We start from the raw sequence: 23,561 nt of genomic DNA on the forward strand, positions 1-23,561 counted from the left end.
GAAACAGACTCTGGTGCTACATATCCTTCACTCTGTGCCCGTGGCAGACATCTGTAATCGATCTCAGGTCTCAGGAGTCTTAACTGAGCTCTAGGCAGCCATCATCAATCAATCCATAGGAGCTGTGGGAGGAGCTGAAGGGGACAGGAGCGGGGCACAGTGCTGTAGTCCATTCGCTCTTGACATGGTGAACCTGAACCTCTCTTGGACTTCTTCCAGGTTCCAGCCTGAAGCATCTCTTCGAGGAGCCTGACCTGGTCTCCCAGGCGGCCCCTCCTCTGCATCCTGACCCGTGTTCATTTCCCAACATCCCATCCCATGGTGCATTTTGGGAACTGAGCCTCCTCCAGCTCCGTCCCCCGCAACCCAGGGCCAGGCACAGCACACGCGCATCAGACTGCTTACCTCCACGCAAGCCTCCATTGTGGCGTGTGGTGGAGGCAGGTGGTTCTTGCCCACCTTTCCCAGGCAGAGGGCTCCTGTCGTCCCCTCCTCCACTTGCCATACCCACTTGGTCTTAGTGCCCTGCCCACCAAAGTCGTATCCCCCCTCTTGCAGGGCGCCGGGAACAAATACCACTGGGGCTTTCAACCCTCCTTCCAGGGATACATGGACACAAGGAGGCTCTTCCACCCTCCTTACCGCCGCTGTCCTTACCCTCCATTCTCCAGCCAGCTGTGGGCTGCTACTGCCACCCACTGTCCCAGCAGAGGAAACTGAGGCCCACAGAACCCTGAGGCCACAGGACCAAACCAGGTGCTCCTAGCCTCCCAAGCCCGTGGCTCCTCCCCGAGCCCACCCATCCCCAGACCTCCCCCAGGACCTCTGACCCCAGCCCCGTCTTCCAGTCATGCTTGCCCTCTCCTTTCCCACGAAGCGTGCCCAGAGCCCAAGGTGGGGACCAGGAGGGGCAGGAAGACAGGACACCGGCCCTGGAGGGAGAAGGGGGCAGCAGAGGCGAGGAGGAAGAGAGACTCATGCAAAGTGTTCTTTTTTATTTTCTTTCTTAGGCCAGCTGCAGCTTCCGACCACAAAACCTCAAAGCACTAGGGAAGGAGCAGATGTAGGGGTGGGTGCAGGGATGACCCTCTGAGCTCCAGGGTCTGCGGTCTGTCCTGAGAGGTCAGGGCTGCAGGAGGCTGGGGGTGGGGTGGGGTTCCCAGCACTGAAGGGGAAGGAGCCCACCCCCACGGCGAGAGCAAATCTCAGCGGCTACATGTGCTCAGAGCTCGGCTGGAGGACAAATGGGGCCGACGGAAACCAGCCTCGTGCCTCAGCTGGTCAGGAGATGGGGGACCAGATGCTGACCCCCACCCCTGGCAGCACCCACAGCAAATAGGTCTGTGTCAAAGAGTCTGTGTTTTGGGCCAAAGAAGGGGCACCTTTGAGGGGCTTAAATAAATGGGCAGGAGGCAGGGGATGCAGCAAGATCAGAGGGGGACTGTCCGGCCAGCAGGCCCGGCCTCAGGGGCCCCGAAGCAGGCCTGAGCCCGCACTGTGGCTTGGGGAGACTCCTCTGCGGGAAGGGAGGGAAGGTCTCACAGCCAAGGTCTCGGCCCCACCTCTCTCTCTGGGCTCACGCGCTGGAGGGGCGCGAGGGTAGAGAAGACGGGGCAGGAAGACAGGCGCCAGGGGGCTGGGTGGGGCTTAACGCAGGTCCTCCTCATCCCCCTGGATCGTCTTCTTGATGCGAAGCAGCATGGTGGTGAGCCACTGGTCCAGCCGGGAAATGGCGTCGTACTCCTTCACCTGGGATGCACGGGGAGGGGGAGGGGGAGGTGATGGGGGGGCTGGTCCCACACCCGGCCCTGGCTCCCTCCTTGTCCCCAGTCCCACAGTCTCTGGTCCCCAAATTCTCTACATGTGTCCCAGCCTCCCTGAGGAGGAGCAGAGGGAGGGGGCCCCCTCTAAGGCTGCCTTGGGGAAAAGAAAAGATGCTCCCGCATTAAGTGGTCCAGCTTCCTATTTGATGGGTGGGAAACAGGCCTGGAGCTGTGAAGGCCTGTTCCAAGCCACGGGCAAGCGGGCCAGAGAGAGAATCCGCGCCCTGTTACTGTGCTGTGGCCCCACTTCTCCCTTCTCCGTGGCTGAGCACCCTGACATCCCACCCGCCGCCTGGGGCAGGACGGATCAGAGGGACTTTGGTCTCTGTCATCGCTTGTGGTGTAGGATTCCTGAGGGGCACCCAGGAGACACAGCTGACAGATGCAGTCTAGATGACTGGATTAGGTCCTGACCTGGGCCCAACCAACTTCCAGACTGTTCAGAAGAGAGTAAGGAAAGGGAGAAACACGTCTGCGGGCAGTTCTATCATGGAAGCTGGTGCTGGAACGGGGGCCCTTCCATGACTCATCTCCCTCCGTCCCCGCTCCTCCCTACTGCTCACTGGGGGCACTCACTGGTGCAAAGACCTTGGCCTTCAGGGACAGACAGACAGACATGGGTCTGCATCCCAGCTCTGCCTGCAAGGGGCCAAGGAGTCTCCTCACCTCACCCTAGTGCCATCATCTCTAATATGGGGAGAACACCTCCTGTACCCCTGGGGCTCCCCGTGAGGATTCTGGGGTGACTGGAGAATGCAATTCACAGCCAGGGCCGGGGCTGGAGAAAGGGTGGGATTCACAGCAGAGTGTGTCTGAGAACGGCACCCCCTGCCCTCACCCCAGCCACTCACCGCCTCAGTGTAGCTGTCAACGTTCTGTTCCTCATGGGCATCTAACAATTTCTGCAAGGAAATGGCAGGCAGGCAGGGGTTAGGGGCCAAGGCTGGCCTGAGGCCTGACCTGGATTAGACCCACACATACACCACCCGGGGGCTGGAGGTCAGGGGGCTCCCGTGCTGGAGAGGGAGTAAGGGGCTGTTCCACTCCTGCCCCGTGCATGTGTGTGCGTGTGCGCTCGTGTGAGAGATCACACAGCCTCCCGGCTCTGTCCCCACCTCCATCACCACCTAAGCCTATGGAGCCCCAAATGAGAGGAGGAGGAAAACAGAACAAAAACCAGAGACCCTTAAGAAGCACTGTACACACCTTGGTGATTATAGTAACCAGAGCCCAAGGCTCTGGCTCCCCCCCCCCCCCCGCCCCAGTCCTGGCGGAGCCCTCCAGGCCCAGAGGCAGGGAAAGGCCAGGGGGAGGGCGTCGGAGCGCCCTACACTCACTTTCATCAGCGTGCACTCTCGGGAACCAGAGAACGCAGGGAACAGCTCCTCGTACTTCTGGACAGCAAGCTGGACATCGCGAGGGTGGGAGGAAGGAAGGGGACAAGCTAATGAAGATGGGCCATCGGAGCCACCAGCCTGGCAGCCAAGGGGATCTGAGACGCCTGGCTCCAAGTCCGTGCTCTGTGCCCACCCCCCAGCTTCCACTGTCACCCGGCTCTGCGCCTGGCGGGCACCTCCACGGGGCTGTGCCCAGCCAGGCCTGGCTGCAGAGACAGCTTGTGGGGATGAAGCGGGGGGTGGGGGGGTAGGCTCTCCCAGGCCGGTGCCCAGGGTAGGGGGCAAATACCAGCTGCCTCATAGGAGCCCACGCTATGTGCCAGGACTGGTGCTGGGCGCTTCGCACATTTAACCATCATGTGGACCCAGGGAGGGTCGAATGATGGTGACCCCCATTCTGAAAGTGGGGAAACACACAATGACCTGCTCAGGGGACAGGGTACGTGAAGGGATGCGAACGGGCCCAACGCCAGAGCCCGAGCTCTTACCCACAACTGGAGCAGGGGTGGCGGTGGCACTAAGACACACTGTGTGGCGGAGGACAGGGTGGCTGGAGGGCCCGGCAACACTGCACCCCGGAAAACTCCAGCTCCTCCCCTGACCGTTCCCCCCCCCGCTTTGCCAAGAAGCCCTGAAAATGGGTGGTGTGGGCATGCACGCTATGCTTCAGATCATGACACTGGGAGTCAGAAAGATCTGGAATCCAGCCATGTGGCCTTAAATAAGGGTCTCTGGTCTCAGCCTCAATGTCCTCCTCTGTAGAACAGGGACAGTGATGCTGACTTCAAGGGATGCAGTAAGGATTCAAAATGTGCTCTCACTGAAAACAAGGCCTGGCACTGACTCAGCCAGGAGCTGGATAAACTCAAAAGCGGCAGAGACTGGGCAGGCGACACCAGCGATGGGACACGGCAGCGAGAGCAAGCACCTTCTGCCCACGGCTGCCTGTCGGGCGCGGACATGAGGGAGGGGCTCGCCCTTCTTAAGGGAAGAGGCAACTTGGCCTAAGATAGATGTAATGCTCCCAGGTGCTCACTGGGAGCCGGGGGAAGCTCTGGGTGGGCCCACAGGGCCCCGGCTCACCTTGGCGTTGAGCATGTCAATGCAGAAGTGGCAGAGGGCCGCCTTGAAGAAGTAGTCCTTGGCGCTGTACTTGAGGAGGGGGCTGTCCATGGCATTGGTTCCCACCTGGGGGCATGTGGAGGTGGCACCGTAAGCTTGGGGCAGGCAGCCAGAGGGCCAGGGTCACAGCCAGGCACCTGGGGGCCAGCTAGGAGCCGCGTCCGTGTCCCAGGTGAAGCGCTGCTAACCCGGGACCCCAAGGGGAGGGAGGCCAAGGACCAGCCCCAGGGAAGTCGGGCAGTGGCGTGCTGGAAGCTAAGGACGAGGGAATGACAGGGGGTGGGTGTTGCCACAGGGCTGAAGCCAGGTGTCCCTGGGCCCCATGAGGCGCCCGAGACGCTGGGGAGGAGGCGGCCCCGCTGTCAGGCCCCACGGGAGGCTGGCACACGGTGGGCAGAGGGGTGGCAGGCTGCGGGAACATGAGAGGTGGCGCCCGCCCCCCTCTCCTCCAAGGCCAGCTGCCTGCCTTTCTCTTGGCCAAGCTGAACCCCCCAGGACAGCCTGGCCCGCCCAGCCCTCCCCACACAGCCCAGGGGAGACCACACACCCACGTGACGCTCCCTCCCTGCCCCTCCCACCATGTGCGAGGGACCGTACTTTCTGGCCCCCTTCCTGAAGGCTCCTCAGCTCCCTCTGGCCACCCCAGACCTCAGTGATTCTTCCCATTCCCTCCGGGACCCTGGGCCTCCCAGGAAGCTCCCTGTGAGAAGCACGCAGGGAGAGAGTGAGGCCACCACGTGGGGTCGTGGGTGGAGAAAGGTTTAGCCAAGTGAGGACAGGAGGAGCGCCAGGGAGGTGATGGAGGGAAGCGGAGAGGAAGGCAGGGGGAGGGAGCACGGTGCAGACGATGGGGCGGTGCCCTCCCGGAGAGCGGGGCCTGGAGCCCCACCTGTCCCCACCTGCTCATAGATGTCAATGGCCTTCTGATACTGCTCCAGCTGTGCAGCGTAACCGGCCACCTTCAGCAGACACTTGTTGGCTGAGCTGTGCGGGGTGGGCGGAGAAGACAGAGGTCGGGAGTGGCCTGGTGGCCGGCCTGAGGGCTGGGGAGGGCAGGGGGAGGAGAGCCCATGGCTCCGTACCTGTTGGATTCCTCCCCTTTGTAGTAGTCTGCAGACTGCTCGTAGTGAGCGATGGCCTGGGGGAGACACAGGGAGGGGACAGAGGGCAAGGAGGTGGCAATGCGACTGCTGTTCACCACAGGCCTGGCCCTGAGCCCTTCGTGCAAGTTCTGCCAATGCTCCACGCCCCTCTTCCAGTACTCAGACACCAGAGGGCTCCCAAGTAAACAGAGCAGGCCAAACAGAGATGCGCCCCAGCCCGAGGGGACTGGCCGCTGCGGTCCTTCCCTACCATCAGCCAAGCAGGGCCGCCGCCGGCCACTCACCTTCTCGATGTCCACTAGCTCTGTCTCATAGATCTCGGCGATGGAGATGTGGTGCTTGGCCGCGATCGTGAATCGGCCCTGGGTGGGACACGGGAAGGGGCCCTCTGTGACGAGTGACGTCCCCAGTGCCCCACCCCAGCCCCTCCTGCCCTTCCAGGTCCCCATAGCTGGCGGGTCCCTGCCCCTTGGCTGTACCAGTGAGGTGTGCACAAGAGAGTACCAAGAGCCAGAGGGGCACAGGCCTTCAACAGGAAGCTCGACTGAGAGGCCTGGGTCCGAGTGCCGCCCTGACAGGGTGACCCGGGGCACGTCCCTCCACATTCAGCCTCCATGTCCATCCTATCCAAAGGGACACAGGCAGACGAGGCGACGCCAGAGGTAATGGGGGCATGTGTACCTGGCGGAGGGCCTGGCCTGGGGAAGCATTTGACAGATGGCCCAGAGAGGTGGAAATACCAGCCTAGAATCGCCTGGTAAAAGCTCTGGAGAAACCAGGCTGACAGCCAGGCATCCCCACTGCGGCAGGAACAGCCTTTCTTGGCCTCCCCTGGCCCCCAGTGTGGCCGTGGAGGCTGCCCCCTTCCAGACCCACCCCCTTGCTTCCCCCATAGACAAGCACAGCTCTCCCCAAAGAGGCCTGGAGCTCCCAGAGGGGCTGAGCACGGGCCACCAGCACCCAGCAGGCGTCCAGTCTGGCCCTGCCGAGGGACATCAGGAAAGGGCGAAGCTCTGGGCTCAGCGACTCCTGTTTGTGGGCATGTGTCCCTGGGCAAGTCACGTCGCCTGTCTGGGCTCCCCTTCCCTGTCACATGGGAGAACGGTTCCCACCCCACGGGGCTGTGGCAGGGGAGGATTAAACGAGCCAGCTGACAATGCCGGGTTCAGCAGACGAGAGCGAGCGCTGTTCTAACTGCGATACGCCAGCATGGCCCGGGACCTGCCTGGGGAAGGGGTCCGACGAGACAGAGGTAGAGTGTGAGGGCCAAAAAGCAGAGTGGACAGGAGCCTGAGCCGGGTCTCGGGCCCTGGCCCTGGCTCTGGCGGAGCCGCCTCTGGGCCTCACCTGTCATGGGGGTGCTCCCTGGGGCAGGGCAGGGGCTGGCCCAGGTGACCAGACTCCCCCAGCTCCCACTGCCCCTCGCGCCTGCTCTAGGTGCCGGAGTCGGGGAGGGCAGGCTGCAGTAACATGGTGGGACAGGAGGGGGACAGGACGGGCAGCGACGCTTACCATGTCTGTGTAGATCTCGACTGCTCTCATCAAACAGTTAATGGCCTCTGGGGAGAGAAAAAGGGAGGCGAGGAGAAGAGATGAGAAAGAGAAGTGATCTCAGCAGAAGCCAGGAAAGGAGGAGGCAGGGTGGGCGCCTGGCGGCCTGCGGAGAACACTGGGCCCTCGGAGCGGCCAGGGCTGTGCTCCCGTGGCTGGGCGGGGAGCGGGAGGGATCCCCGAGTCCCAGGTAATGTGCTCAGAGGAGTGGACTGTGCAGACCGTGACCTGCTGACGGCTGCCGTCTCTCCCAGGGCTGCCACAATGCCACCACCCTCCCGGCAACCCCGGGGACGGAACACAGGCAGCCAGCTTCCCATGGGCGTTCGGAGACAGGCCCACAAAGGCCCTGCCCTCCACAACAAGAGGGGCTGGCAAGGGGGAAGGAGGACCAGAGGCGGCCAGGCTTGACCTCTGAGGGGCGCCCAGGGTTCCACCCGGGCTCTGGCACCTTGTCACTGCACCATGTCCCCTGCACCTACCCGGCCTCTGTCTACGGCAGGAGGGGGCTGGATGCCGGGACACCCAGGCCCCTTGGGCTGGAATCTCCCTGTCTCCTACCCACATGTCCGCGTTCAGCAGAGCCCTCTGCTCTTGTCCCTCCGCCACCCGCCCGCTCCTCAAACCACAGGTCTCCCCACCACAGCAAACACCAGGAAGGCCCATGAGAGGAGAACCTTTGTTCGGCTACCTTTGTCGTACTGCCTCTTCCGAGACCCGAAATCTGGGTATGGCTTCTTTTTTTTTTTTTTTGACATGTTATTTGGAGGAAAGAGAGCAGCATGAGTGGGAGGCATTTTCTAACAGACAGAGATGAGCTCTCAGGGTGGATTTTTTTAATGCATCTCTGAGGAAAAGGTGTTGGGGGAGGTGCAGACCCAGGACGTGGGCTTTGAGCTGGGGTGGGGCTGGAAGTTCATCCTGCCGTCCGGGGCACCCAGCAGGCTCCTGGTCCGTCCCCGGGGCCCCCACAGTCAGCCAGGCCCACTGGGCGGAAAAGCCACGGAGAAGGGCCGAAGCTGGTGCCTGCTCTTATGGGGCTAAAAGTCTCACTACCTGGGGGGACGGGGGATGGGACACATGTGAACAGAGGCGCTCAGCTTCAGACCTGTGGCTGGGCCTCCAGGGGGTCCACAAGCCCCCCTAAATTTATATGCGAAAGGTGGGTGTCTGTGAGCACTCCTGGGGGGAGGGAGGGCCGGTAGGTTTGGTCCAGTTATGAAAGGCCTCCGGGGATGCCAGAAAGATTCAGAGAACGTACAGCATTTGGTCAGGGTTCTGAGGCGGACAGCTGGAAGCCCGGGGCACCAGAGAAGAAGAAAACAAGGTAAAGAGGAGGCAGAGAGAGAGAACACAGAAAAAAAAAACTGTAGCCGGCAACGGTCTCGCTTGAAGACACGCACACATTTTGAAAGAGAGCATTTGTGAATTGAAGCAGCCAGGGGGTGGTTGAACACGACGACGAGAAGGCTGGTAAGGAGCTAGCTGGCTGGGCTGCAGGGAGCCGCCTCTGCACATCTCCCCCCTGCTCATCCTCCACGCCAAGGTGGGGGGTGCTGCGGCCAGCAGGGCGACTTACTGGCTCCCTCTCCTGGAATACGGGGAGCCCCACCCAGCACCTGCACGGTGGGGCGGCGCAGGCGGCTCCCGGTGAGATAAGCAGGCCGGGGGGAGAAGCTGCGAGCTCCTCTGGTAGGATAGGCTCCCCCACGGCTGCCGCCGCAGGCCTGCAGGTGCTGGTGCCAGAGTGCTGTCAGCAACGCATGGCCCCTGGAGCAGCAGCAGCTGGGTGGGGGAGAAGATCCCCCCCAGGCAGCAACATGGATTCATGGGGTTAAGTCCCCCTCATGCCTGCTCCTGGCTCGGGGACAGCCATCCCTCCAAGTGGCAGGCTGCCAGCCGACACCCCAGCAAGTGCTGGCAGACAAGCCGCTGACACACGGGACACGACCGGCTTATCTCCAGTAACCAGGCCCCCACGGATGGGCGGCCAGAGCACCCCCGGATGAGATCCAGCCCGGGGTGGGGGGTGCTGCGGTCCAGAGGCGTGAAGGTGCTGGCTCAGGCCCACTGGGAGTCGTGCAACCCAGGGCCCTCTCCCCGCCCACTGGGCTCGAGCGGCCTCCGGGTCCAGCTGCCGTTTCCCACATCAAGCCTGGGACTCAGCCCTCCTGGGTGCAACGGGGGCAGATGGCAGAGTCCCACAAGGAAGCGGACTGGGTTAAAGGAAGCTGCTGCCGCGTCTGGTCTGCAGGAGGCACCAGTAACTGGTGCACGCTGCCCCGGGCCCGGCTCTCTGGTGCCTGGGGTTAGATGCCTCCCTGGCTGGGGTCACTCTGGCAAAGGCTGGGAAACCGGGGAACCACTGACACCTAGGGGCATCATGCCCCCCCCCCCCGGCCCACCATGCCAGGCAGACCCGCAGAGACAGAGCACTCTGACAGGCCTTCCGTGTGGGCTGGGCACCAGCTGCCTCTTGCGGGGAGGGCCCTCCAGGACTCCTGCAGGAGGTGCTGACACGGACAGATGTCTTCCAGGCAGCCGAGGGGACCAGCAAGGCCCAAGGGAGCTGGCCACCTGCTTGGGGAAACCCGGTGGGGTTCCGAGTGGGCCCTCCAGCTCTGTCTTACAAGTCGCGTGCCCAAGGGGAGGAGGCCAGGCCTCTGACGGGAGCCAAGGGCCTCCCCTTACTAGATATTTATTACACGCCAGGTGCTGTGCTGGCCAAGCCTGTGCTTTTCTCCCCCATGTGGCCCCTGCCTTACCAGACCAGGAAACGGAGGCCCAAAGGATGGAGCGACTGCCTGAGGTCACAGGGGAAGAGGCTCGGTCTAGACTCAGGAGACCGTGCTGAGCCCCGCGCTGCACGAACCATTATTCGGGTGGGGAGTCGCGAGGTGGCGGTGCTGGGTCACTGCTCCAGTGCCCCTCCCTGCTCAGCACCAAGAACCTGGCCCTCCAGCCAAGGCACCCGCTCCGGGCTGTGCCCCAATTAGGCTCCCCTCCTCATCACTGCTCCTCTTCTGCCTGAAAGGTCCTTCCTCCCCCCACCCCCCCAATCAGCTCCCAGGGCAGCAAACCATGCTTGCTGATCCCTGGAGAAACCAAGTTGGTCTGTGAGCCCCACGATGGCCGCGGCAGCAGACCCAATGACGGCCCCTCTCCCACTGGCGTGGGACACCTCTGCTACCCTCCGTGCTTCCTGGGGCCCCGCTTGGGGTCACACCCCCCCCCCCAGGCCCCAGCACCCAACACACCCCTCGCAGAGCCCTGCCTCGAGCTGGAAAAGCTCAGATCAGAAGCCACTGGAGGACTAAGGACGCGACATCACAGAGCCGGGTGGGGGCCTGTCCAAGGGAAGCGCTGGGGTTTGTTTAAAGAGCCCACGGCGCCACGCACGTGTCATGAAGCCTGGCACTGGACTCCTGCCCCAGAAACGAGTCCTTCCGGTCACTCCGGAGGAACAGCTGAACATCACAGATGCTGGGGCGGCAGCTCCAGGAAGACCAGTTCCCCAGGGAGCAGAGGGAAGGCTGGGCAGGGGGAGGGGGGGCATGGGACAGACATCCCTGGGTGATTCGAGGCTGCCCTGGGTCCTCATCCCATAGCCCACGCGGTCTGCTGCAGCCCACCCCACCACAGGGCCTCCCCTCTGGTTCTCGCCGAGCCTGGGCCTCCGTCTGTGAGACACCCAGCTACGCAGCAGTGACTGGTCACGTCTGGGGACACAGACACCCAACCCCTGCCTGGGAACGACAGGTCCCTGGCGGAGGCAACGGATCTGCCAACCACTCCCCAGCACCGGGGCGGGAATGGTGCTCGCCGAGCCTCGCCAACACCTCGGGGCCCGGCGGCCAACTGGCCTCTCTTGGAAAGGGCAGGTCTGCGTTCCAAGATAAGGCAACTCCTTTTTGGGTTTTTTTTTCTTGAAACATTCACATAGTGCCTGTTCTCATGAGAGAATAGTAACAATAGATGGTCACCTAAAAAAAGTATCTTTGCTTGCTAAAATTAAAAACTCAGCAACCTGTGTCTGGCACCAAGATGAGAAACAGAAATTAAAATTCCAGCTCCGAGACCCAAAATTCTGGTACCCACTGGGCTGTGCTTCTGCTTCGGGACGAGCCCAGTGGGACAAATCGTTTTCTTGCCATGAGTCAGTCCCAAACCGGGCTTCTCTCCCCAACACGCCCTCATTTTAAGTAACTTGTTCTCTGGCAACTCCCGTCTTGGGCGCTGTTCTGATTTCCCCCCCAGGGTGTAGGGAAGCCAGGTTAGGATAATTTCCGCTCCTTTTTCGGCAGCAACTCCTACCTGGCTGGTCTCAGAACCCCCTCCCACCCCCCTTCTGCATGTTAATTCTGACAACAGAACAGATTTTCCCCTCTCCTTGGCATGCGGTGGGTCTGCAATGTAACTCCCACTCCCAAATGCTCCCAGGCTGGGGTGGGGGGAGCGCTCAGCGGCGCACGCAAAGTAGCAGGGGGGAGGCGGAGGCTTGGAGCGGGATGCAAATGCCAACCGGAAGGGAGCCAATTCTGAAGTTCGAGCGCAAGTGTCTCCCTGCCAGCCTGTGGCGCGTGCGGCGGCCCCTGGAAGAAACTGGAGCCTCAGGGAAACCGGAGGACTTCTCTGCAAGAGTGCTCAGACTGGCCCCGGGGCCCCGCCCAGGCTCACCTTGGGGGTCAGCTTTCTTGAACGCGTTGCCGGCATCCACAAAGCAGGTGGCCGCATCGTGTTTGCTCTGGAGCTGCAGGTGCAGCTGGGCTGCCTGGCAGAACGCGCTTCCGGCAGCTGGAACAGAAAAGAGCGAGCTCAGCCTTAGTGGAGCTCTGCTTGTTGGAAGCTGCTCCGAAGCTGCCCTGGGAGGTGGCTCTCGGGAATGCAGAGGGGGCCAGAGCGAAGAAGGGACTGGCGCGGGGGGTGGGGTGGGGGCGGTGTATGAAGGCCTCAGCCTCAGGCCTCCTGACCCCAGCTATCCCACAGTCTTAACCCCAGCCTTTGCCAGCATTTCCGGGGCCACCCGCTTCTAAAGATCCAAGGAGAAGGCAGACAGGGCCAGGGGCTTTGCAGGATATAGACACGATCCCCAGCTAATCCCAGCAGTGGCCCCGTGGGACAGCAGGAACTCGAGGGCATGGGGACAAGTGCCCATGGGCAGAGGGCGGTGCAGACCACAGGGGAAGCCCCGTCTGTCCTGTACTTGGCTGCATGCTGTCATCCTGTGCTGCTCCCAAGCCACTGTGGTCACCCATCTGTCTCAACTGCCTTGCGGCTTGCAGGAGACCATGGCATCACTCCTCCTCCACGGCTGGAGAGCAGGGGTGGGACTGTCCTAACCGGAAGCTCCAAGGCCCACCAGCAGCTCGGCCAGCCTCCACCCGAGGCTCTGCTGCCCTCCACCCTCCTCCAGCCACATCGGAATCACAGAATTCCTGAGCTGACCCCCTCCTGGAACTTCATCAGGAAAGACAAAGCAGCCCAGTTTCCATGTGTGATTTATTATTTTTAAGGGCTCAAACGTGAGCACAAACTTTCCAGAAAAGCAGTGTCGTTGGGAGAAAAACGAAACACGGCCCAGGATTTTTGTTTGAATAGGTGGGGAGGAAGTAACAAATTTTAGGTGCAAAGCAACCTCTCTGTGATGGAGAAATATTCTTTCTCTAATGGCACCTTCTTAGTTTGCGAGCATGAAATTACACAGGGCATGTGGCTGTGCGCACAATATATTCGGCGAAAGCTCAGAAAAACCCTTCTAGTTTCCAGGAAACCAAAAGCGTTCTCAGAAAACGAGAAGACTCCGTCTCACCCTGGGCCTCCACACTCTGCCTCCAGGGTCCCATTCCAGGCTGTGTCTCCCTCCGGTCAGAAAGTTCCTCCCTGGGTCCCATACCTGTCTTTGCTCGATTTCCTTGATTCAGTGCTGAGGCTTGAGGCCGTGTCATGGAATCAGCCACCGATGAGCAAAGCTCTCCTGCAGGCCCTCGGGCAGCTCCCGGCCAGCTCTTTTGGCCTCTCTGACCTCTAGGAGCCCCTCCCTGCCTGCCCACCTCTGCTTGGTGGAGCCGGCCAAGCGCCAGCCTTGCCAGAGTCTGACCACAACCTCGAAGCCAAGTCAGAGCAGCCGCAACTCTGGTCTCGCTCTGCCCATTGACACAGGTAGCGAGCGTCTCGGGAGGCGCGTGACCCGGCCTGCCCTCTGCTGGGTGGAGGCCCTTGCAGAAGTATGTGACGCTGGTGACACTGTGTGCGAGTCCCCACTGTGGCCTCACAGGGGTGGGACTGCTGTCGGACTGAGGAGGAATCAGATCGGGAAGTAACCTGCCCAGGGTCACACGGCCAGCCTGAGCCATGCCGTGAACCGAAGTCACTCCGGCTGCAAAGGTCCTGAAGCCACACACGGGCAGGTCAAGCACCCTGCTCCAGCGCCAGAGCTCTGCCTTCTGAATTCTGGTTCGGTCCCTCACTAGTGGTGGCGCCCCAGGCCCGGGGCTCAGCCAAGCCTCGGTTTCCAACAACGGGGGCTACTAACGGTAGCGCCCCTCACAGAGCTGCCGTGATGATTCAATTCAGTGCGTGTGCTCAGCACTTAGGGGAGCACTTGATAAATGGTTAGTGGTTAAAGCGACTATTGGAACCACTGGAATGGTCCCCCAGGCCTAGAATTCAGACCTGATCGAGGCACTAGGGAGGAGTTTCCAGGGAAACTTCACATTCTGAGTTTAAGAAGCAACCCCTCGGGGCGCCTGGGTGGCACAGCGGTTAAGCGTCTGCCTTCTGCTCAGGGCGTGATCCCAGCGTTATGGGATCGAGCCCCACATCAGGCTCCTCCACTATGAGCCTGCTTCTTCCTCTCCCACTCCTCCTGCTTGTGTTCCCTCTCTCGCTGGCTGTCTCTATCTCTGTTGAAGAAATAAAATAAAATCTTTAAAAAAAAAAAGGAGCAACCCCTCTAAGAGCTATCTGGATTCAATAATCTATCCTTATCCGGACAGTCCTCTCGCCAAGAGCCCGTGACCCAAGTAAAATAACCCAGTGGGCTCGAAGCGAGCTAATGGCAGACCGATGGGATTCCGGTGCCAGAGATGGCATAGAGAGATGGGGGGCTGCAAGGCGGTCCCGGACCAGGTCTCCAGGATTGGAAGCTGAGGGAAGAGAGGAGAAAGGAGCACGAAGGGGTTCTAGCGGAGATCACATACCACTCCAGTTTTTGGCCATTTTGAACATGTTTGCTGCTCTGGTGTAGATCTCACATGCTTCCTCTATTTTAGATGAGCCTCTGGGGAAAGAAGGGAAAAGGAGATGAGATGCGCTCGTCTGCTAGTGAGGAGCAAGCCAGCGTTCTGTCCTGGTGACAGTGGAGCTACGTGCCCTCAACACCCATAAGGCCCCTGGGAAGCCCACTACGGCCCAGGCCTCTGCTGAGGGCTCAGGGGAGACCGAGCCTGTGGCCCCCGCTCCCTCCACACAAAGGCACACTTGAGGCAGGCTGCCTGGGCCCCCCCGGGGAGGCCTGGGTCACCCCCACTCAGCAGGACTGGGCTGGGGAGGGAGAAGACTTCCGAACCTCCCCGTGAGCCCGGCCTCTGACGGGCTTTTCCACTTCTGCTCAGTGAACACTGGTTCCCAGGCTCTATGCAAATTCCCCCACCGCCCCACTCCCCACAAAGCATTCTGGGGGAGCCCAGCTCTGGATGCCTGGTCCATTTCCCAATGCCTTAAGCCCGTGCCCTGCACACTGCAGATGTTCAGGGAAGACCTCTCGACCCTACAAGCGTGCCGTTACTAATTCAGGACGGAGCAGATGGACCCAAAAAACCAGTCACAGCCTTTTTCCCTCTAAAGTAGGGTCTACAGAACTGGGGGGCCAGGTGCGAGAGACAAGACTGCATTACCATACACTTCTCGTTTGTACTGTCTGAATTTTTCTATCTTCTGCCTATTTTATCTGCTAAAATGTAATAATATAGAACATATAAAAGATATATATAAATCTTTTTAAATATCAGGATTTACATTTGGTTCTGTGGTCCAGCAATGAACTACATTTCTAGCAGTCTACCCCAAGAAACTAATCAGAAAAGGTATAAGGATGTTCAGTGCAGAATTATTTAAAATGGCAAAACCAAACTTATCGTGCAAGAGTAGGCGCCTGAGAGATACGGAGGAATACGTTTAAAATAAATGAATAAATAAAGAGCATTCCGTTCGGGCAGCTTTGCTCTGCCCTCCCGGTCTCCAAGCAGTACACAGGAAGCTTTTTCTGAATTGCGGGGGGGGGAGACCTCCATGAGCACCTCGTGAGTCCCTGCCATGCTTCTGTCCTTCCACCTCCAAGAATGCAACCCGCCTCAGTTCGTGAGGTCTGTGGCCTCCGCAACTGTTCAAACTCCCATGGCCCAAAGAAACCAGGAGAAAAAAACCCCACGCGCTGAGTTCCCCCAAATGGATTTCAGATTCTCTCTTCGCTGACATCAGTCAGTGTTTTGTGTCGAACGGGGAGAACAGAGAGGTATTTTCCAATAAAGAGCCACACAAATCATCGCTCCTGTTCCCCCCTGACCCATGTCCAGTGGCCCTGGAAAGCGGCCAGCCCCAGCTGTGGCTGTGGAGGGCCTCCAGGGTAGTTCTGGGAGTCGTGTTCACAGCGCTCCTTCCTTCGGTCCCGTCCTTTGAATCACAGGAGCTGCTAGTTAGAATAATCACACCAGTCCCCCTGGCCACCCTCCCAGGAGGATTTCACTCAGTAGGTCTGGGTGGGGCCTGGAATCAGGCTTTTTAAACAATGGGCCCAGGCAATTCAGAGAGCTCAGGTGAGCTGGGGAGGAAAAAGCTGATCTAGACCCACCACTTGGAAAGTGGCCACCAGTGACGTCTTCCGAGTCAGGCTATTTCCTTGGTAAATACACCCCAGGGCAGGCTGGCTGTCTGTCTAGGACTGGAATTCCACCAGAGGTGAGCTGCTTCTTCAGACGACAAGTCTCTGCCTTCTGGGGCCGTGCTGATGCTGTCTCCCCTCCCTAGCCGCTGCTCTTCCACGGGAAGTGGCCCCCCAGCTCCCAGGGTCTTCCCTGGCCAGCTTCGCCCCAGCGGGCTCAACACACCTTGGGCTTGGGGGTCCTGCCTGGAGTGACTTCTCTAGAACCCGCTCCTGGCCTTGGAGGGGTGAGGAACTTGCACAGGTGGTAGGGGCCTTTGGGGCCTAGCTACAAAAATCCTCTGGGGGACCTTCTCTAGAATGTTCTCTGACTTAAAGGGGATGGATGTGTTCACAGACTGAAATCCTATCTCCCTGTGCCATGGATCGCCTAGCTCATCCTTCCCTTCTTTGTGGGAACAACGAAGTCCTATCCAGATGCAGCCATTCTCTGAAAAAAACTCGTCCCACCGAGAGGCCCAAAGCGGGGTGATCAACAATGAACAGAGTCGGCCCCAGCTGGTTTGTTTCAGCTCAGTGGGACAGAGTGAACACAGAACACAAAGGCTGTCAGCTGCCGGGCTGAAATTCTGTGATCCCAGGCCAGCTCTGCACTGGGTCAATGGTTCTAACTGCGGAGTGGGGAAACCGGAGGGATTAGTGTCTGCTCAGGCCTGCCTCCTCCCTCCTCTCAGGACTTGGGTCCTGGCCATTTCCATGCCAGGCGATGACAGGGGAATCTCTGGAGTTCCATCCTCTTCTTCAAGGGATGGAAGTCCCCAGAGGGGACAAGTGACTTGCCTCAGGTCACTGGCAGATCTTGCAACAGAGGCCCTTCCCACAGCCACTTATGCACCTGGGGAACAAATCTGAGCACTTATTATGTGCCAAACACTGCAGATAATAGCAGTAAACCGAGGAGAAGGACCTGGCCCTCAGTAAACAGGAAATCAGCAAGACGACTTCAGAGTGAGTAAGCACTGGAGGGACTGGGGGAGCAGGGGCCTCTCTGGATGGGCAGGTCGTGGTCGCCGCTGTGAGGATGTGAGATTCAAGGTCAGTCCTCAGAGATGACTAAGGAGCTACGGACAGAAAGAGGGAAGAGCATTCCCAGAGAGCAGTCACAGCATGTGCAAAGGCCCTAGGACAGAAACAAGCGTGGCCAGTTCAAGGAACAGCCGAGGGCCAGGCTGGCTGCAGTGCAGGGAGGGGTAGGAAATGAGGCCGGAGAGGCAGGTGGGGGAGCCCCAGGCTGGAGGCCAGGGGAAGGGGTGAGGCCCTATGATAACATAACAGGGAGGTTTCTGGCAGGGAGAGTGACCAGAAGGAAGAAGTCCCCAGCTTCGGTGCTCTACCAAGCTGCCTCCCTACAGTGTAAACCTGCAGAGTTTATGACAGGACTTTTCCCCGAGGTCAGGGTGGCTCAGAGCACTCATCATAGGGTGGCAAACTCCCTTCGGGGAAGAAACCAGGCCTCCTCCAGTGCCTCCTGCAGGAGATCCAGAAAAGCTAGTTGGGCCTGTTTCTCCTGAAGAGCCCAGTGGCAGCACATGCGACAGCTGACTGTCCCTCCCCCACTGACCTCCCCCGAGCTGCCTCTGCTTAGCTCTCCCCATCCCGAGGCTCCGGCTCCGAGTCATGCCAGGAATAGAGGGAACTGGTTTGGGCCAGCCTGGTACAGGGCTGTCTATAATTACCCACTCAGCTCTGCTTTCTGCCCCCTCCCCAGGCAGAGGAAGCAGTCTTAGGGCTCCCAGGCACAGCCACCAACCTCCAGCGACTGCCATATGGAGAGGCGTGTGCGGTGCCAGCGATGCACAGACGGGCCCAGCGGGCCCCGGGCCAGGGGGGTCTGCAGGGCAGAGTCTCTGCCTCCCTCGCTCCTTCCTCCACCCCCTGGGCACTTCCTGGCTCCCAGAAACACGCCACCCGGCCCACCTGCACTCTCCTAAGGGCCGCAAAGGGCAGGGCGGATGGAATAACTCCCGTCGTAGGTCCTCGACCCTCCCTGACTCTCCTGTGCCCCCGGAGGCCCACAGCCACCGCCCCTCAGTCCTGTCCTCAGTTTCTCCAGCCAGTGTCCCGGATGGGGAAGAAGGGACCCCAGGGCCTGTCCCACCCTTACCGTGTCTCACATCCTACACACCTCCATTATGTGATTAGAATGGCCTGGTAGGGGCGCAGGGTTCCATACAGTAATGCTTTGGGTAGTACCCCTGCTTCACTGAGGCGGAAGCTGGGACTCAGAGGGGTTAAGGGGCCTGCCCACACTCACACTGCCAGAACGTGGCAGCGCCCAGAAACAGGACTCGGGCCTGGAGATCAAGTCCTGCCTTGCGTCTCACTCACTCAGTCATCTGAGAGGCTTCCTTTCCCACGTCCAAGGGTCTTCTGGAAAACGAGAAGGTGGACAAGGTCCCTGCCTGCTCTTGCCTCTGCTCTAGATTAAACAGCCAACACTGTGCAGATTTCCCTCACCTGACGAGCAGACGCTGCTCTCTGCTGGAGCCGTGCTGAGCTGCCTCTAAGCGAGGGAGGTAGTCGTTAAACCAGCCTCCCACGGAAGCTCCCATCAGTGCTGCAGGCGGAAGGAACGTCAGAGAACACGAAGGTCCACCTGGCACGGGGAGCGGGAGGCCACCGGGCCCTGCTCCTCCGCTGACGACACCGAGCTGTCACGGCCAGAGCTGCGGGATCCCCTGGCTTCTCCTCCTGCCCACCTGCAAGGCTAAGCCCTTCACCGCCTCCCCCCACCCCGGCCTAATGGCTATGAGCACCTGCAGGGCAGGGCCTGGGCCCCCACGGTGTGCACACAGGCCCCAAGAAAGATGAAAGGATAATGTTACGTGCTAACCGCCGGGTTCTGCAACCATCACGGGTCACTCTTGTGACATGTCTGTAACGGGCAAGAAACAGAATGGACCTGGGGGCCAAGGGACCTAGGCTGAGACCAGTTTCAGGCACTCTGATAACGGCGTGAACTTGGGCTAGCAATCGCAGAGCCTCTGTCGCTTTACCTGTAAAATGGAGACAAGGAACCCGATGTGGGAAGCGGCCCTGTGGGGATTAGAGATGACGCCTGCGCCATACCTGGCACACAGGGTAGAACAGAACAGGTGCTCAAACGGCTGCTATTATATGAAGGAGGAGAAACACGCTCCGAGGGCTGCCAGCCACCTGGCAAGGGGAATTCCAGAATCACGTGAGGTGGTGGAAAAATCGGGGACTGTAGTTAGGCCTGGACTCAAATGCGGGCTCATGGCTCGCGTGCCCTGGGTCCCTCTGTCACGGCGGGGGGCAGGGGGGGGAGGACGCCATACCTGGTGGGGTTGCTGGAGGCTCTCGCAATCTCGCAGGTAGCACCTGGGAGAGTGCCTGCCCCACGGCAGGGGCTCAGCTTGGCTCTTATCAGGCTGGCAGAGAGAGCACGTTCTAGAAATGTTTACCTATTTCCAATCTCAGTGTGAGCTTTACCTCACCTGCCCCCAGGTTGGTTAAAGTGGCACCCTCCTCTGATTTCCACAGAGCCCTGGGCCTCCAGCCTCCCCACCCCCCTTACTCATCCTGCTGACAATGCTTATTCACAGGCCACTGCCTTCCTGACCTTAAGCTCAATGGCAGGAGGCCACGCCTACGCACGGTGGGGGGTGGGGGGGAAACTCCTCTAGTTCTCCTACTGATGCCCCTCTGCACCCCAACAAGATGATTTCACTACAGCCCAAGAACTGAACGCATTTCCTTCCCTTAATAGATGTTTCCAGAAAACCTCGGCCTCTCAGCTGTCCTGCCCCAAACAGGAGCCCTGGAAGTTCTGCACAACCGGGCAGCAAAGTCCCCTCCATCGAGAAAGGCAGAACCCTAGGACTGCAGCAAACTGATGGCCGGAGTACCCCCAAACCTTGCATCCCCTCGGGCAGGACTCCACTCTGAGCCTGGCCAAGGGACACCCGAGTTTTCAGCTGCAGAGGCCAGCAGCTGGCAGGGCGCTCTGAGGGGCCGCAGCGCCCACTGGAACGAGGCGGGCCAGGCCTCGTGCAGGCTCTGCAGAGGGAGGGGGGTCCAAAGCACAGTGGGAAGCCGCAGCTCCCACACTGGGCTTGGCTAAGGCCCGATACCCAGAACGGCACAGCCATTCTTCCCCTACAAAAGCCAGCCTCCAGGGCTCCCGGGGCTCCCTGGTGCCTACAGGCAGTTTAAACAGGAACTGATCGGTCAACATTCCATCTTTGGGGACGTGCTCTTGGTCTACACAACACCCTATCATCCCCATTGGTCCAGCACCTCCCGCCCAACTTCCAGTGACAGTACTTAATAATAACAGTGAGTACAACACTTACCAGGGTCAGGGCCGCGTGCTCACTTCACAAGCACGTTCTCTGTGACTCTTTAGGACCACCCCGTGAAGTAGCTATTACTATGATTTTCATTTCACAGACACAGAAACTTCCTATCAACGTTGGTATCCAAGCAGAAAAGTTTTTGTCTTGGATGTCAGTAGGCAGGGGATGGGGGGCAACGGTGGAGGTGTCAGGGACAAGGACCAGCCCCAGGGAACACAACCACCGCTTAGAACTTGTACCATGCCAGAGGGGGCACAGCAGGGAAGTTTCTGGATTCATCTGAAGCCTTGGAGCAGGAAGAAGAAAGCGTGCCCCCTTTTCTGAGGTTTCACTGTGCTTCACTCAGGAACTCTCCATCTTTTTGCTTCCAGTGAGAAGTCTGGGCTCCCCGCCCCAGGTGCATGTGCTCTGGCTGGGGACTTGAGGGAGGAGGAAGGAGCCAGAGGGAAGGTATACAAGTAGTTCTGATCTACTAACTGGCTGGTACCAACTCCCTCACGGGCTGCTGGTGCCCCAAAGCCCTCTAGTGTCTGGCAGCCCAGAAACAGTGAAGAACAAAGAAGGCCCTAACATCCAAGGACAGGGCTTGCCCCGGATCCCAGGTGGGAGCTACCCTACTTGGACAGTGACTAGTTTGGAATGTTATCACTGTTTCTGAAAGGGGAGGGAAAAACATGAGAGACAAGCTGAGCCCCAACACTCTCTTCTTCGGTCCCCGAAGCCACTGGGGGCCTTAAGAAAAAGCAGCTGTGAAATGCTGAACACATGAAACCCCAGCTTCAGAGGTGAGGTGCCAGGAGTGGTTGCTGGCCAAGAGTCGTCGTCTGGGCTGACTTGTCGCTATCCTCCCTGCTCTCAGACAGACAGGCTCCCGTCAGTACCTCTGCCCTCTGCTCTCGCCTTGCCCACTCCCCTCTCAGCACCATCTCAACTGCTTTTGGAGCTGTAAGGGACTGGAATGAACACACTGGCTCTTTTTCTCGAACGTTTGGAGAAAAGTGCCATGTAGGGCGGCGGGGGGTGGGGGGGAATTACAGGGTGGGAGCCCCCTAAGACACCGAAGTCTGCCAGCATCCTTCCTAAGTGTAGTGTCCAGAAATGGGCACAAGTCTCAGTGAGAAATGAGTGTGGCAGCAAGACAGCTCTGGGATGAGAAAGGCCCAGGTCTCCCACTTACTGAGGAATCAGGCAACTAAATCTGTCCACCTTCACAGGGATGTTACGAGGATTCAATGCAAGGACACGGGTAAAGTGCCTGGCCCAGGTCTGACTCAGAATCAGAGGACTTAATGAATATTATCGGGTATTACTACCGTCACTGCCTTCACTCTCCCCCACACCAGCTGCCGCAGTCCTTTCTAAAAGGCAAATGGGAACCCTCCAAGAGTGGCCCTGTTATGGACTGAATGTGTCCTCTCGAGATTCATGTGTCAAGATCCTAACCTCCAAGATGATGGTATTAGGAGATGGGGGCCTTTGGGAAGTGATTAGGTCATGAGGCTGAGCCCTCCTGACTGGGATAAGTGACTTTATAAGAGAGACTCCAGAGCGCTAGATCCCCGCTTCCACAATGCGAGGGCACAGTGACAAATCCCCTATGAGAAACCAGGCCCTCACCAGACACAAAATCTGCCAGCACCCTGATCTTGGACTTCCAGCCTCCCAATTGTTAGAGATAAATTTCTGATGTTTATAAGCCACCTGTCCTAGGGCACCTTGTCATAGAGTCCCAGACAGACTAAGACGCCCCCCACTAAAATCCTCAATGTTCTCCAGCACCTCAAGTCCAAGCCCTTTCTCCAGTTCATGCAGCTTTCTCTCACGCACCCTCACACACCGCAGACTTGGGCTCATCACTCCCAGGATCACCTTAGCCCTGACCCCCTCACCCTCATCGCCCAAAGCTCATGCAAAACCACTGCGGTGCGCCTTGGAAAGGTCAATCCGCAAGGCCGGTGACTTAGTCCCAGGTCCCACCGTACCCATCAGAAATCCTTCAGATAGATTCTCCTAGAACTCCAAAAGACTCCTTGACCTGGCCTCTCTCCCAGGCCGATCCCCTTCGAGGCCTCAGACCGTGTTGCCTCGGCCTAGGTTCTCCTCCGGCCTCTTGGCCCATCTTCAGCCTGGGTCCCCTTACCGCCTCAGGACGGTGTGGCCTCGGTTTGGGTGCCCTCAGCCCAGGGCCCTCCCAAAACCTCAGACTGTCTCTCCTCCAGCCGTGTTGACACTGCCCGGGCCCCCTGCCCTTAGCCTGTGTCCGCTCTGCTACTTTAGATCACGGCACCTCCTCCCGGAATCCCCTCCATTCTCTAGGCTCGAGCTGTGCGACTCTACTCCGCTGCTTCAGGCCATGACTCCTTCGTCCTCCCAGCGTAGGTCCCAGCCGACCCCTCGGCGCGGTTCTCACCCAAAGAGGCCCGAGAAGAAGGACTGAGAGTTCTTCACTTTGCGCTCCGCCTCGGCCAGCAGCGCCATCGCCTCCGCTTCTTTCCCGGAGTTGTCCATGGCGGCCTCAAAAATACTCAGCAAACGGCCCGACCCGGGCCCACGGGGCACTCGGCCGAGGCCCGGCCGCGGTAGACAGGTCGGGGGAGTTTAGAGGGCTGCGTTGACGTCGCACCGGTGCGCGCCGCCCGCTGCCCGGCACCATGTGATGTGCGCCGGCCAACCAGCGGGCTGGTAGGAAGGCGCGCGCCCTGCCGGCCACGCCCTTGCCTGCCGCCGCACACCGCCCCGTGACTCAAGGCCGCCAATCGGCGACGCGATGCTTCAACGCTTGCGCATACTTCCGCGTAGGCCACTCCACGCTTCCTGGGGCGCTCTACGACATACCACGTGACTCACATAAGCCAATCGTAGTTCCCACCGTCAAAGACCCGTCCCGAGGTCCCGCTCTCTGGCTCCTGCTCCACCAATCAGCAGCGTTCCTCGCCTCGTCCCGTACCTCTCCGCGGAACTTGCGCCCCAGTCAGCCGACCATTGACCCTCACGTGACAGCTCCGGCGCTGCAGGAAGATACGCCCCGCCCCCCTCCGGGTTTGACAGGTGTCCTGCGCACAGCTCAGTCCCGACCTCCGCTGCTTAACTCCCGCCGTTCTTCACTACAGAGGCGTAAGCGGTAAGGGAAGCACTCTGCCTTTTCGTGCGCCCTCTGCTGACGGATACTGGAACTGGTTTGGGAAAGCCAGTAAAGTACTTAGAAACAAAACTGAGCGAGGGCTCTCTCTGGATTCATTAAAAAAAAAAAAAAAAAAAAAAGCTGGAGAGAGCGTGTCAAAAATTCACACGCAGAGCCTAGATCTTTG

The 23,561-nt window shown here is 59.6% G+C and overlaps 1 protein-coding gene across 2 annotated transcripts; it reads right to left on the minus strand.

Moving 5' to 3' along the window:
- Window positions 1–980: 980 nt before the first annotated feature.
- On the minus strand, window positions 981–22,926 carry NAPA (NSF attachment protein alpha). Of its 2 annotated transcripts, none has more exons than XM_026481953.4 (11): window positions 22,664–22,926; window positions 14,196–14,275; window positions 11,674–11,790; window positions 6,958–7,004; window positions 5,730–5,807; window positions 5,425–5,480; window positions 5,242–5,326; window positions 4,304–4,408; window positions 3,161–3,229; window positions 2,675–2,725; window positions 981–1,749 (listed from the first exon to the last, which is right to left on the minus strand). In XM_026481953.4, the coding sequence occupies exons 1-11, from the start codon at window positions 22,759–22,761 to the stop codon at window positions 1,648–1,650; spliced, it is 888 nt and encodes a 295-aa protein (XP_026337738.1). In that variant the 5' UTR covers window positions 22,762–22,926; the 3' UTR covers window positions 981–1,647. The 2 variants fall into 2 exon arrangements, with proteins under 2 accessions (XP_026337738.1, XP_044234078.1); XM_044378143.3 differs by having other exon boundaries at window positions 18,392–22,901.
- Between the last annotated feature and the right edge of the window lie 635 nt (window positions 22,927–23,561).

Source organism: Ursus arctos, unplaced genomic scaffold (assembly GCF_023065955.2).
Source record: "Ursus arctos isolate Adak ecotype North America unplaced genomic scaffold, UrsArc2.0 scaffold_19, whole genome shotgun sequence".
Classification (NCBI taxonomy): Eukaryota; Metazoa; Chordata; class Mammalia; order Carnivora; family Ursidae; genus Ursus; species Ursus arctos.

Excerpts from the sequence above, each read along its gene's own strand:
- NAPA (XM_026481953.4), bottom strand. The coding sequence starts at position 22,761 with ATGGACAACTCCGGGAAAGAAGCGGAGGCGATGGCGCTGCTGGCCGAG. Across the intron at positions 7,005-11,673 it reads CAAGAAAGCTGACCCCCAAG|AGGCCATTAACTGTTTGATG; the intron begins GTGAGCCTGGGC and ends TTCTCTCCCCAG. Across the intron at positions 3,230-4,303 it reads TTGACATGCTCAACGCCAAG|CTTGCTGTCCAGAAGTACGA; the intron begins GTGAGCCGGGGC and ends CGCGATGTCCAG.